Source organism: Mus caroli, chromosome 6, assembly GCF_900094665.2.
Source record: "Mus caroli chromosome 6, CAROLI_EIJ_v1.1, whole genome shotgun sequence".
NCBI lineage: Eukaryota > Metazoa > Chordata > Mammalia > Rodentia > Muridae > Mus > Mus caroli.
In genome coordinates this window covers 113106146-113120618 of record NC_034575.1, presented here as the reverse complement: position 1 = coordinate 113120618, position 14473 = coordinate 113106146, and the positions used below count along the sequence as shown (strand labels likewise).

The window sequence follows — 14473 nt, the reverse complement described above, 5'->3', positions numbered from 1 at the left end:
CCCAGGAGGCAGTATTGGCCCTGCTGCCCATCAATCCCTCTGCTCCATCTAACTCTACAGCCCCATCTGGGTCTCCCTCCCCTCCCTGAACATTTCCCCTCCCAGTCACTTGCCACTGCAGCTCCCTCAGGTCCCAGCCACTCACATCAGGATAATAGTCCACAGTTGGAACCAGATGCTCCATCAAGGCCTCCAAGGACCCAGAAGTGAGGCGTCCATCTTGAAAAATGAGGTCCTTGGAGCCGCTGCTGGCCCCACCTCCTCTCTCCCCCATGCCAGGCTGCACCTGTCTGTTACAGTTGGGCCCAAGGATGCTGGAGAAGACCACAGATGTCTGGGGCATAGCTTCCTGGGAAAGAAGAACAAGGGTATGAGATTTGTCCCAGGTGGCCGGCAGTCTACGTGCATGCAAGGCTGACTAGGAGCCCCAAAGGAGAGGAGCTTGGGCAGCTTGGTGGTCCCCCAGATGCTGTAGCTCTGATGAGAATTTCTTCACCACCTGCTCCTTGGATCCTAGATCTCACTCCAGGGACCCTGACTCAGTGTAAGGTCTCTGTGTCCCAATCATAGGCCTCCTGGAACTGTATCCAGAGAATAAACTCAGGAGCAAGTATAGGGAGCCTGTGGTCAAGACAGCCAAAGTGATGGAGTGTGAATGATGGATATGTGTGACTACTGATCGCTCATTAGCTATGCGGCTCCTGAGGAGCACCAAGGAACACCCTTCAGGGCAGCAGATGCCAGCTCCTGAGGCTGATGCACAGAGGGATTAAGGGATTAGCAGAGGCAGTAGTCTAAGGGCTGGGCTAATCAGTGTATGTTGTAGGGCCAGAGTATAGTGTGCTGCTGCTGCTGCTGCTGCTGCTGCTGCTGCCACCACTGCTGAGAGAGAGCTTAGGGTCTGCTCTGAACAGAGAAGCTAAGAAATACGGCCAGAGAAGCATCTGGAAGCTGATTATTTGGTTTTGCTGGAACACTGGGAGAGCTTGTCTGGTCAAGTAGCAGCAGATGAGGCGGGGTGATGGACAGTTCCACCTTACCAAGCCTGAGCCACTTACCAGCACAGCACAGAGTAACAGACAGGGTCTGGGGAATGTCTGTAACTGGCTTTTGGACATGTGGAATTGGTGCTAAAGCAGGCAGGGCAGTATCCTAGTGGAATTGCACTCTGGGACTGCCTACGCTGGATGGGAAACCTCAGAGTTTGCCTCTGGAAAAACACTGGAGTTTTGCTTCTATGGAGGCAGCAGGGCTCTGGACAGGAGGTATAATTGAGGGTAAGGGACATGCTCTAACTTCCCACTAACTCATATGGCCCCCGTGGAGACCCTTGGGCAAGGCTGGTATAGTCAGTCTGCTGGGAGAACCACAGACAGGTGGAGGCTGCATGGGTCTCNGTATACTGTGATTCTGCTGCTACTGAGGGGGCAGTAAGGAGAGAAGCCTGAAGAACCAGTAGGAGTCCTTGGGACAGGCACAGTTCCCGAAGGCTACCCTACCGTGGGACTCTGAAGTCTGCAGGAATCACTTGGAGGAGACACATGGCAAAAGCCAATACTCAGTATTGTAAATGGCGGTAAGTGGTGGCACTGAGCCATCTCATTTATTCTGTACTGTCATGCTACTCTTTCCTGAAAGCTCGCACAGAGGTCAAGTCACAGCCATTGGTCTCACTGACACGTGGAGGCCAGGATGCAGAGACAGCTGGCAGGAAAGGCAGGAGACGGAAGGCTTGAGCGGGGAGTCTCAGGCTCTGGGAACCTCNGGGCAGTGGAAGTGCACTTCTGAAGTCTTGGAGGGAGCCACAACACCCCTTATAAGATCAGCCCTAGACCCCCATCACCTGTACCATGGATTGGTGTCACTTGCATGTCACATGTGCACCAACGACACAGGCAGCCCACGCAACATGGATTCTCTATAATATTAAATGTGCCCCCTCGTGGCAGCAAGAGCACCTGATCTTGTTAAAATTCAAGATCTTGTTCCAGGCCTGGCTCGCCAAGAACCTGTCCCTGACCAAGACACAGGGATGTCTCTTGTGCAGGCAAACAGAAGGCCAGGGAATCTGCATCCCCTGCACATTCCAGCCTCCAATGTCTTGTGCCAGCTAAATGAGGTTCACACACACACATACACACACACACACACACACACACACACACACACTGTGGCCATACATGGGAATAGCACAGAGACTTCTGAAAGCCACCTTACTCAGCTCTCAAACCATCCGGGGACAAGCTTGGCACTGGCATTTTCTGAGCATTTCCAGGTACAGAGGAGTATCAGAAAGTCCCCTGCAAAGCTCCTGGCTGCACCCAGACCCCCGGTGAGGCTGTAACCATTGAGAGGACCCAGGAAGTCCCCCAAGCCAGCCAGAGGAACTAGGAGAGACCTGGAGTGGGCTGGTTTCTGAGGCCCATCTTTGCCTCTGCCCTTAATCCAAAAGCAGCTAANCTGGGCCATGCTGCCGTCCTTGCATGCATGGGGAACAGGCTGTGCCTGGCTGGCTATAACCCTCCTCACCCCCTTCTTCTCCGTTCAAGCAAGAAAACAAGCGCCTGCTAATTACAGCCCTAATCAACTCAGTAAAGTACCTTGCAGCCAGACAGAGCAAGTGACTCACTGTCTCCTTGCAGACAGTCTTAAAAGCTACTCAATTCCCACATCAAGCCAGGTGGTATGAGGGCAAGTCCAGGGAACCATGCTGCAGGGCTACCAGGAGGATCTCTCCTCCCCAGAGTTGGGGACCCTGTTTCCTCACCTGGGTTTACCTAGCATTGTGGAGCCACCACTGAGGAAGGTCACCTCCCTATGTGGACAGAGTTCTCCTGGCCTGAAAGGAATTGAGCTTGGGTGAGCATGACCCACTGCCTTCGGAACCAGAGAGACCTTCAGGGTCCGGGTGAGCATTAGGGCTGTCTAAAAGAGGTGAAGAAAGAAGCCCTTTGTTAGCCACTGAAATGGATGAGCTGCAGGCTGGCCANGTGGCCCAAGGCAAGACAGCCACAGGGAGCAGGTCTAGGAGCTTCCTGTCACTATCCTGTTGCCTCTTCCCAGCGTCCCTGTCACTACCTCTGCACAGCCTCGTCCTTCCCTCAAGGCTCAGCCTGCTCAGCATTCTCCTGTTCCTTCCTGATCAAGAAGCCGCTCATGGTGGCCTTGCTGCCAGAGTCATGCTTGCTGCCCCTCCTCGGCCCAGCACTGAAGGCACTGTCTTAGGATGTTACCACGGTCATGTCTATNCCCCCCCCCATGACCATCCAGCCCCATCTCCCTAAGTCTTCTCCCATGACTGCAGGTCTTAGGCCCAGTGCATGGGAGAGCGAGCTTGGCACATGGATTCAAGAACATACTCGCTCACTGTCTCCACCTCTGTGATCAAGCCCCTAGGCTTCTCNATACCCGTCCCCTCAGACGTAGCCTGGTGGGTTTCTTATCCTTCCTCCCTGTAGGGCCGTGTGAGGGCTAAGTCAGAAGANGAGAACTAGCAAGTGTTGTGTTCCTAGGGCAGTGCCAGCTATGGCTGTGACCTGTGATGTGCCCTGCCCCGTGGTTCAGTGGTGATCCCTGATTCTGACCATGGCCTCTAACCTAAGGCTACAGAGCCATCTTACACACCAAAGCTCTTGCTGAGGCCTGAGACAAGCACACCAGAGCTATGCGCACACCAGAGTCTGGGGCTGCGACAGGTAACGCCTAGGAACGGTTACACTCTGTATGCACATTTCCATCTGTGGGACACAGAGACCCGTAAGAAAACTCCACCTCCTCACACTTCACAGAGNTCTGCCAAAGACACCTTGTGGTATGCGAACACATTCCCAAATCTATGCACTCTGCCTGCTGCTCCCCAGGGACCACACTCCCCAGTGCAGCATTCATACACATCTCCACTTCAGCTCTGGGGATCTGGGCCTGGGAGATAGCAGTCATTGTTTCTCTCCTGTGCCCCTCCAACATCCAGAACATGCTCCCGTTGATGGCTCCGAAGTGTAAGGAGGGAAGGGTGAGGAACGCACACCTAGTGAAGAAACAGCTTCCCTCCAGCTGTTGATAGGAGCAATCGTTGCATCTTTGTAAGCCTCAGGACCACAGCCACAGACTGCAGCATGGCCCCTTGGCTGCAGGAAATGTAGTAGGGGGTGGGGTGGGAGTAAAGAAAGGATAGCTTCAAGCTCAGAACAAGCACACTGAGATGTGAACCAGGCAGGCTGCAGGACAGAAAAGGATAATGGCCCCAGATGTGGAGATGCTTCCAGCAGGTGTGTGATGGAGCTTGGCCCCAGCACAACACAACAGCAGTGGCAGGCAGCCAGGGCTGGGAGACTCTTTTGGATCAGACAGAGCTGAGAGAATAAGATAGCTAGCAGTTTGTCTACGGCTGCAAGATACTCTGGGAAAGGACAAGATGGGCAGCAAGATTTGGCAACAGATCATGAAGAAGGCCCCCTCTTCCAATCCTGGCAGAGATTTTTAGTGCCCCCTCTATGCGCCAAGCAGCCTAGACCAAGCTGGCTGTAGCCACTATGGGGCCTTAATCACTTTTCCTGTGGCTGTGATAAAACACCCAGCAAAACTGACTGACATGAGAAAGGGCTGTTCTGACTCACAGTTGGAGGGTTCAGTCCATCTTGGTGGGCAAGGCTCGGCAGCAGAGGATAGAGGTCACAGATCACACTGCATCCACAGTGGGGAGGCTCTACTTGGAGAATACTGCCCTCTGCTTCCAAACTCTACATGGGCTAAGAGACTCTGCCCCCTGGGGGGAGTCCTGGGACTGAGAGCAGTTGCTGTAGTGGAGACCAAAGGGTCCAGACCAGAGGAACCCACGGCCTTTCCTCACTACACACGGTGTGGGCATCTTCACATCCACTCCTGCATGTAAATGGCCCGGGCCATTCATTCTTCTGTCCCCTCCCTCTCTTGGATCCTTTTCTTGTTTCCTCTACTGTGGATGCCCTTGGAAGACAAGAGCTAGGTCCATGGAGGACAAGAGCCAGGTGGGGTGGGGAAGCCAGGGTGTGGTTTGGTCTCTAGAGGTCTCATTAAAGACTCAGCCCCTTGCTGCCAGCAATCAGCCTAGTGGGACCCAGGGAAAGATAGATGCTGACCTCAGGGTAGAGTCAAGTCACTGCAGGCTGTTTCCCTCTCTCCTGTCCCCACCCTGTGACTGTATGCATGCTTTGGGGATAGTCTCAAGAAACACGCCCTTATTTTTTTTTCCCTCTCTGCCTCTAACTTGATACCTCAGAGGTTCTAGACAACAAGTCTGGAGACTGAGGAGAGCAGAGTGATGCTCTAAATGATTAGCTGGGACAAGAACATTTTCCTTCAGGAGATGGGGGCATTAGAGGGCGCAGAGGGGGGCAGTGCAGCCTGTTCTGGGTCGTGGAAACATCTGAGGCCCAGCTACCTGCTTCTAACACCAACTCTCTCTGGCAGGCTCCTTCCCAAGAAGAGGCAAGGGTCAGCAGTCTTCCCAGTGCACCGCACCCAAAGCATCTTTTATAAAGTGTGATTCTCCTTCCCAGAGACACTAAGGGAAGGACTTTGGATGTCCCAGAGGGACAGCCAGCTAGCAGGCTGCCCTTCAACCCAGCCAACCCCATTCCAGCAGAGAGTAGGGCAACGAACGGCCTAAGAAGGGGCCAGTTTCACGCACATCTGGGAAGCAGGAGTTGGGCATCCTCTGTTGTGGGTAGGCTTGCCAAGAACATTCAGAATTCCAGAGCCCTTCCCAGCTTCGAGCCTGTGGTTCTAGAAATTTCTAAGAAGTGTAGAAGTAGCTTTCAACTAGCCTTGTTGAATTTTAAATTCTATTGTTAGAAATCAGAGGAAGCCATGAGCTGGGGTATCCATGTAGCTCGACACACATAAATGTGGTTCCTACAACATAGAAGAAAGCTGGATTCTCAGATAAGGACAGCAAGCTCTGGTCCTTGGGACCTCCATTCAGCTGCTCAGGCTGGCAGTGATGTGCAGGTAAGCCCAGCCTTGCCTCCCCCAACATCTCCTCAGGAACACGAAGAAAGGCTGAGAGGGAGAGAGGAAGGCCGATCCTCTACCCTGATGAACATGAGGATATAGATACACTCCTTCAGCGTGCTGCACGTGGTTTCAGGGGCTCTGGGGCTCCCAGGGGGTTGTCCTTAGGCCCCAGGCAAAGCAACCAGGATTTCTGAAAAACTAGGACAAAAATGGCCCTGAGGGTACACTTTGCATAAACACCCAGGGTTCTGCCAGAAGGTGGAGGGGCATCAGCCGGCTCCCTGCCTCTGCCAGTTTGGGGAGGGGTCTGCTCTCTGAGGCGGCGCCAGGCTTCTATTTTTTAACCTACTCAACAAAAACTGAGACTATTTTTAGCTCGGCAAGCTGCAGGACATCACAATTAGCAACTGAAAATTACACATCCTGCCTGTCTCTCCTCTGCTGCCTGGGCGGGGGTGCTCCAGGATGGAGCTGGGGCCCAGCCTTGTGCCCCTACCCTCAAGGGCACAAAACCTAAAGGGCAGATCAGAGGCCACAGTCAGGGATATGCTGGCTGCTTAGACTCAGGGGGAGGGCACATGAGCCCAGCTCTGCCAGGGACCCTACAATGGCTCCCAATCAGTCTTTCCAGAAAGCACTCGCACTGGGCTGGGGAAGGGAGAGAGATGCCAGAGAATACACTCCTTGCTCATTAATGGATTTCACTACATACACAACCAGCTTCCTGGAACCAGTACAAACCTTTCTGTAAGCCTTCAGTGGGGCAGAGAATTTGCACCAGAGGCTTTGAGCCTCTGTCACATCTCCAGAAGGCTGCCATGAGGTCACTGGCAGGGCCACCATATTCTCCAATACAGCGGTTCTAAATTGTAATCCGGACTCAGAGCAGGCGCTGAGGAAGTGTAAGCAGAAGACTCGGTGTGTTGGGTGAGGCAGGAGCACACCTCCCTACAGGCTCAGCTACTCAGCCTTGAAAGGGGAGGCTCAAGAGCCAAGCATCTCTTGTTTAGAGACTACTAGGCACTCACTGGGGGACACTCTTCTTCCGACCTTTAGGGTCTGTTCCTTCCTGCCAACAGGGGGCACAAATGAACCTCGCGGCTCTCCAGCCAGAGTTCCCTCAGGACAGGAACTTCCACATCCCCTCACCAGCACCTCTTTGTCACTACTCTACCCTCAGGGTCTGGGGTACCATTTGCATTGAGGGACAGTGGGAATCTGACTGGCAGATGGAGTCCCCATGTGCACAGGTAGGGGTTCAGGAATCTGCTGAGGCAAAACAAGGCTTCCTGCCCTACACTAACAACACCTTTATCATCAACTCCCCTGCCCCTCACTACGCAGGTTTTTGTTTCCCATAGGCTGACATTCCCATTATCACTTGGAGCAGGTGACACTTGGGGAGCCTGGCCCAAGTCTTGAGTGAAAAATACATGGCTCAGTTTCCCAGGATACAGCCCATGCCNCAAGCTACAGGTGAACTACTGCCTGAGAGTCTTCGGCTCAGGCTCTGTCCAGCCCAAAAGCCTCCCTCAAAGATTCCCCTGGAGACTGTCTTCCCTCCTCCAAAGTTAGGGTCCTGAAGTTGGAGCTAAAATGTCTCCCTTATGCTCTTTTATTTTGTGATTTCTTTCTTTTTTACTTTTTATGTATATGAGTGTGTTGCCTGTGTGTGTACATATATATACACACACACATATATACACATATGCATAATATATACACATATATTCATATACACATATATACTCACATATATGTACACATATANATAATATATACACATACACACATGTACATATACATATATACACAGACATATATACACTATGCATTATACACATATACATACACATATATACATATACTGCACATACACACACACATATATGTACCATCTGTGTGCCCATGGAGGTAAGAAGAAGCCTTAGAATCCCCTAGAACTGGAGCTACAGGTCATTGTGAACCATTATGTGAGTGCTGAGAACCAAACCCAAGTCCTCTACAAGATAAGATAAATGTTCTTAACTGCTGAGTNAAACCAGCTCTTAAGCACCCCCTTTGAGCTCTGGTTGTGGTCCCGTCCTCTGGATCCACACACAGCAGATGGGTAAGGTCTAGCCACAAGCATAGCCTAGGCCTGAGCTGGCCAGATAGCAACTACATCATTCTGCTGAGACGAAGCACCTCCCCTGTAACATGTGATAGTGAAGTGAAGCTTCNAGGCCCACAGCCTGGGGTGCACCTGGCTGCTTCAGCAAAAGCAGGACACAGACTGAGAGATGGTATCGGTCTTCCCCTGGCCAGGCCTCTGGGCCCCCTGTTAACACCTTGTAAGGCAGCCAGTTGGCCCATGGCAAAGATGGAGAAGACAGATGCCAACTCTGACTCCTGGCAGATGGATCCCTTGGCCTGTTATTCAGCCCTATCCCAGGCATGGAGGCTCAAAGCGGCCATGGCCTAGGGAGACCACTTGCCTCCTAGAAATAGAAATAGCATGCTACCTTCTCAGCTCATAGGCCCCTCCAGTTGTCACCCTCTCCCCCCTTTGACCACCTGTGCTCTCTACAGCAAGCAAGTTCTTGGGAGAACNGGCCCCTAACCCAGTGACTGATCTGCGGGAACACCGAGCCCAGAGGCCATGAGATAGCTAGGGGTCAATAGGCCATACACTGGCTCCCACATAAGTCTAACCTCAAGGAGCCATAGTTACAGCACCATAAAGGAAGGTGACATTTGGGGCAGGTAAGATGACTCCTCACATAAGGGCACTTGTACCAAGCCCAAAGACCTACCTGAGTTTGATTCCCAGGACCCACATGGTGGAAATAGAGAACTGACTCTTGCTATTCTCTGACCTCCACAGACATGCCAGGACACGGGTGTCTCACACATGCATGTATAAATAAATAAATAAATAAATATCATTAGATTTNGGGGGTTCTTTTTTTTTTTTAAAGAAGGGACACAATTGCCTTGATGTGATCATAGAACAGGCCAGGGCCTGGCACAGGGTAGCAGGCTGGGTTCCCACAAGGAGGCGGCTGCCATGGGAACCAGAGTGGAAGCCACAGCACCTCCTCTGGTCCTTCTCCACAAAGGCGGGGCCTGAGCACACCACCGATAATTAAAGCTTTGTTGTGGGCACGTGGCTCTTTTTTTTTTTTTCTTCTGAAATCCTTTCTATTACCATATTTACTATGAATTAGCAGAAGGAATCCTGCCATCTCTGCACTCCTAGCTGCAGATCCTGCTACGGCTGAGCATCCTCCTCCTCCTCCCCTCCTCCACTGCCTCTTTTCGTCTATCAGCTTCTTGTGGTGGCTGCTTAGGGGACAGACTGTCATTGTCCACCAATAACTAAGCCCATTCTCAAGGTCTGAGAGGTGTGGGCTGGGAGCAGGTGGGATGTCAGAGAATCCCTGGCCTCTGCCAGTAGGCAGGGTGGCTGCGACTTGCCTCCTACAAACCCCAGGCTTGGGCAGTTACAGTTCTTGGCCTATGTCATCATCTCCTCTTATGCTGACTCTGTAGGAATGAGCTGCCTCCCTTGCATGCAGTTTGGCTTCTGGGTCTTGTATTTCTGGAGCCCAAGTGGCCACAGACATGGACAACAGGCAAATAGGGCATCTTAGCAAATGGCCATCCTCTTCCTAGGAGTTTTCCCAGGGAGCTATGGCAGAGGGAGGAGAAGTGATGTGGGAAGTCAACCTTCTGGGGTCCTGAAGAACACTGGAATAGGATGCCCTGCTGCTGGTCAGAGCCTAGTGCAGCAGCCACTCTTACACAGATCCAACAGGAAGAGACCTGAGTGCACAACTGACAGCTTGGTCCAGGCCATAGCCCTGCACAAGGCTCATGGCATGTGAGAGGCAACAAGATGGCTGGGTCAGAGGTGAGGGCCCTATAGAGGCTAGACCAGAAGAATGGATGGAAGGGGAAGGATGGCAGGTGTGTCTCAGAGCCATCAGCCACCCTCCATAGCTGCCTGTGGATGCTGAATATAGACAAGGAACAAGGGGTCCTTTTCATTTTAAATGACACCTAATTAGACCAAGTAAAGATTTTTTTTCCTTTGTGTTTAAAAACAAATCATTGCACTTGCTTGGGTTTTCATCTTGGCAGATGTCCAGAGACGNATCCCTGAGACCCATATGGCTTGGAACAGGGAGCCTTCTGTGAGTCAGTGAGTGGGAAGGGTGGTGGAGGGGCACCTACCTCTCTGCTGGGCCCTCNTCCAGTGGCTGCAGACTCTGAGACAGGACANCACACAAGTCCAAGTCTCCCAGTATTGCATACACAGCAGNGTTCCTGTGTGTCCACCCAGGGCCAGTGGCGTATCCACCCCTGTCCTTCCTTCCCTAAGGCAGCTTACATTACTACATNTCGTTTTCCAGGAAAAACTACAAATGTCCAAAAGACTGAAGCCATCATCCTGGAACTTACAGCTCATAGATGATACACAGNGTGTTTAAGACTTGTGAGTGGAGCCACCATCATTAGGGATCCCTNCCTCACCTAGCCAACAGTAGAGGACTTTTGGGAAGGCTGGGGCAGCCTGGGGTGAAAGCTGGAGANAGTGGCTAGATCCTGAGAGACAAAAACAGGGGGGAGGGGAGCCCTCACAGAAATTCTAAATAAAACAAAATTATGGCAAAGGAAACAGGGGGAAGGACTTGCCAGGAGATAAAATAAATAGATTTAGTTGGAGGCAATAGAACTTCTTAAATTCAAGAGCTGCCTCTTGGAAATACAGCTAAAAAGATACATCTTGCAATGGGACACAGTGTTTCATATCTGTAATTCTAACACTTGGGAGTCTGACGAGGGGTGGGGGGTGGGGCGCATGAGTTCCAGGTCAGCCTGGGCCACACAGTGAGACTCAAGTCACAAAAACAACAAACAAACCAATTTTCCCAAGACTCAGTGAAAGTGTGACTCAGTGGTCAGGTCAGGCCTAACATGCCAAGACCCTGGATTCCACTGAGAGACAGAGACAGGGAGAGAGAGATCACTCATCCCTGGCAATTCTAAGCAACGAAAGCAAAGTAAGATGGAGGGAGGGAAAGGGGGGAAGCTTTTTACAAACCCCACTATGCAACTTTACATGGCTGAACACCCTTTGAACTGGCATCTTTCTAGAAAATACAAATAATCAGAACAGACTAACCATGCATAACCATGTTTAGAACTTGAATACACCAATAAGTGNAGCGAATGTTAAGGCCACCTGGACCTTGGGAGGAAACAAAAGCAGGCCCGGCTGCNGGTTCCTAAAATGAATTATTTCATGCCTTTGAGAATCAGAGAGTTTTTTATGATCCTTAAACCACTCAGAGCCAGATGTGGTGGTGCATGCCTTTGATCCCAGCACTCTGGAGGCAGAGGCACGCAGGTCTCTATGAGTTGACAGTCAGCCTGGGTTACATAGTAAGCCCAGAACAGCCAGGGCTAAAAGAAGAGCTGCTATGCCTCCTCCCAAAACAAAAACTAACTAAAGAAAGAAAGAAAGAAACTAACTAACTAATTCAGCTATTCAATCCTTCAGATTTCCTGCTTTCCTGCTCATCGTGTGAAGTTAACAGAGCCAAGAACTCCAACATCTGTAGCATGGAAATGTGAGACACCTATACACATAGCTGGAAAATACACCAGGAAATAGCATCAAACCAAAGAAGTGAACTCAGTAACATTTTAAAACACAATAGAGCCTGACCTAGACCTATTTATTCCAGGAATGTGGGGACAAATAAGCCCAGAAAGATCCTAAGTCAACTCATGGATACACTCAAGAGAAACTGTTGATGCTTCCTTCAGCTAGAGACAGGAAAGCAAAGAAAGCGGTGAAACTGTATCCGTTCTCCCTGAGTACCTGCTGTTTTCCAATGAGTGCAGGGCTGGGGTNAGGACAGAGAGCTGNAGACACCACAGGGCCAACCGGCAGACTTAGGGAAACAGGACAGTGAGGCAAGCCCAGGATGACCAACTCCACAGGAAATATTGCTTTGTGTCCTGGGACTCAGCAACTCCCAGGGACAATAGACAGGGGTGCTGTGCCCACTTCCTTCCAGCCCTAGGCACCCCAAGGCCACCGCTGCCAGAGACCGAGAAGCACAGGTAAAAAGATGAAGAGGCTTGAACAAAGCCTTGGGCCAGCAGACCAACAGGCAGCACAGCTGAGGGCCACCAGGATGGAGCAAGCCNATCAGGCTTCCTTGAACTCTAGACTGTTCACCCTCCAGCTACATTTCACACCATCCCTGCAGACTACAGACTCTATGGTCTCCTCTGGGGCTAATGATGCTTCTGTCCCTGCCCAGCCCTCAATGCCCACGGTCTTATCAGCGGTAAGGCCTCTTTGCTGTACNATCAAAACACATCAAATCACCTCTCTCTCATCTTCTACTGTCTCTGTTACTAGAATCCAAGCTCCATGCCTATGCTCCCTGGCTGGCCCTGTCATGGCCAGCACTGTCCTTGACCCTCCCATATGAAGCATCCAATGATGGCCTGATAGCCGCAGGCATCATTATCCCTTCCAAGACCCTAGGACAATAGCCTGTCATGCTGGTCTCTAGTGCTCCCACAAGCCCAACCTCCCATGCAGGTGGCTTCCCCACCCACGCCTGCCCTGTCTTCCTTGAATGTTCCCACTCATCTAGTTCTTTCTCACTCTTCTTCAGTGGGGTCCTTACACCCACAGAACATCTCTGTGGCCTCTTCTGGCTACCCTGAAAAAGGCACAAACATCACCCCACACTGGTAGTCAGCTCGCTAAGCACAAGTGTGCCACACATCCCTGGGGAGACCGGGGCAGGCTGTGTAGCCCCCTGGTGGTTAGTAGAATGATGTGTCAATGAGCTAGAACTGGGGTGCCAATGTAGGGCCCCTTCTTGTCCTAGGACCCTGTCAACCTGTTCCCCAGCAAAAACTAGGTGGCATAGCAGAGTGACCCAGGATGGGTATTAGCAGAGGAAACAGTCACTGGAGCTGAGCACTGTTTTACGTCTGCATGATGCCAGACTCATCCTTCCTGATGCACTCCTGCTGTGGGCTACTCCTCTACGTTCATCTTTAGTCCTTTCTGCCATGTAACTTAGTCTGTATATTACTCACTGTGGAGTGAGTGCTCAACCTTCTTAATGCTGNAACCCTTTAATACAGTTCCTCGTGTTGTGCTGAGCCCCAGCCATAAAATGTATTTCGCTGATACTTCATAACTATAATTTTGCTACTGCTATGAATTATAATGTAAATATCTGATATGCAGGCTATCTGAGAGGCAACCCCTTGAAAGGGTCGTTTAACCCCAAGGGGTCTTGACCCACAGGTTAAGAACCAATGATTTTCTGGCACCCAGATGAGCTCTGTGAGGACAAGAACTGTTGCCTGCTTAGTTCTCTGCAAACCACAGTGCCAGCGCATAGCAGGTGCTTAATAAATGTGCATTGCCTGTCCTACATCTTCAGCCCATTAATGTTGGCTCCTCATCTCCACTCTTCCAAATCAATGGTCTGCACTGGGTCTGGTCTAGACAGGTCTGTGTACTGGTCCTGAATCCCACTGCCCACTATGGCTCAAAACAGCTAGAAAGGTGCAGCGGTGGCTCAGGCCCAGGGTTAATTTTAGGGAAATTCTCAGCCTTCCCCACACTAGGCACTCATCTCTTTAAACACATGACATTTGAGAATGCACAGGCACAGCCTAGCCCCCACACCTGCCTCCTCTTAACGGCTCTCACTTAAGCCTCCCATATATAAACACGTCCTCTCTCCCGCCCACACATCGCACATACAAGCGCACACCTCCCACATGATCAACCACTCCATCACAGACCGCCCCCACTCCAAGCACTTAAGGGAGTAAACAGTGGTTCTGAGCCCAAGGATAGGGGAAATTCCAAGATCACCACTGCTTTTTACAAGTCTGCTCTGTCCAGGACAGCCCTTTGCTTTCTCTTCTGCCGCACCCCGACCCTGCTGCGGAACACCCCACCCCCACCCCCTGCAGGTTTTCAAGTGGCGCTTTACATCCGAGCCTCTGGTGTCAGCAGAGGCTAGGAAGGCAGCAGCTGCACCTTGGGCGAGGCCCAAGTGGCGGCAGGTGTCCGGGCAGGGACAGGAGAGAGAGTTGCCCTGGTTGTCCTGGGGGCGAGCTCCCTCCTGCCCGCGCTTCCCAAGCTCTGGGGCGCAGAAACCTTAACCTTGCGGTCCTGCTGTGGTCAAGACACTGCCCTGGAGTGCTCCTAACCCGCAGTCCCGCACTTCCACAACCCTACCTGGGGTTCCAGAAACATCCTGGCTACAGCTCCCGCTACCAGACCCGCAGGCGGTGTAGAAGCCCAACTACCCTCCGGGGCTGAGTCAGTGCCGCCCAAGCCCGGGGACTTCCCTCCCGTGACCCAGCCACCTCCCGGCCGGGGCGGGGCTGGCGAGCCTAGAGAACAAGACCCTGGGAGGAGCACTAGCAAGGGACAGGG

General features: G+C 51.8%; 1 protein-coding gene across 1 annotated transcript in view; it reads right to left on the bottom strand.

The window, feature by feature from the left end:
• The window catches only part of Rasgef1a (RasGEF domain family member 1A), an 11461-nt gene extending 11112 nt beyond the window's left edge, over positions 1–349 (bottom strand). The window contains exon 1 of the mRNA XM_021164142.2: positions 146–349. Within this exon, the coding sequence (XP_021019801.1) occupies positions 146–343 (198 nt within the window). The 5' untranslated portion in view covers positions 344–349. The remainder of the gene's footprint in view (positions 1–145) is intronic.
• Positions 350–14473: the final 14124 nt, after the last annotated feature.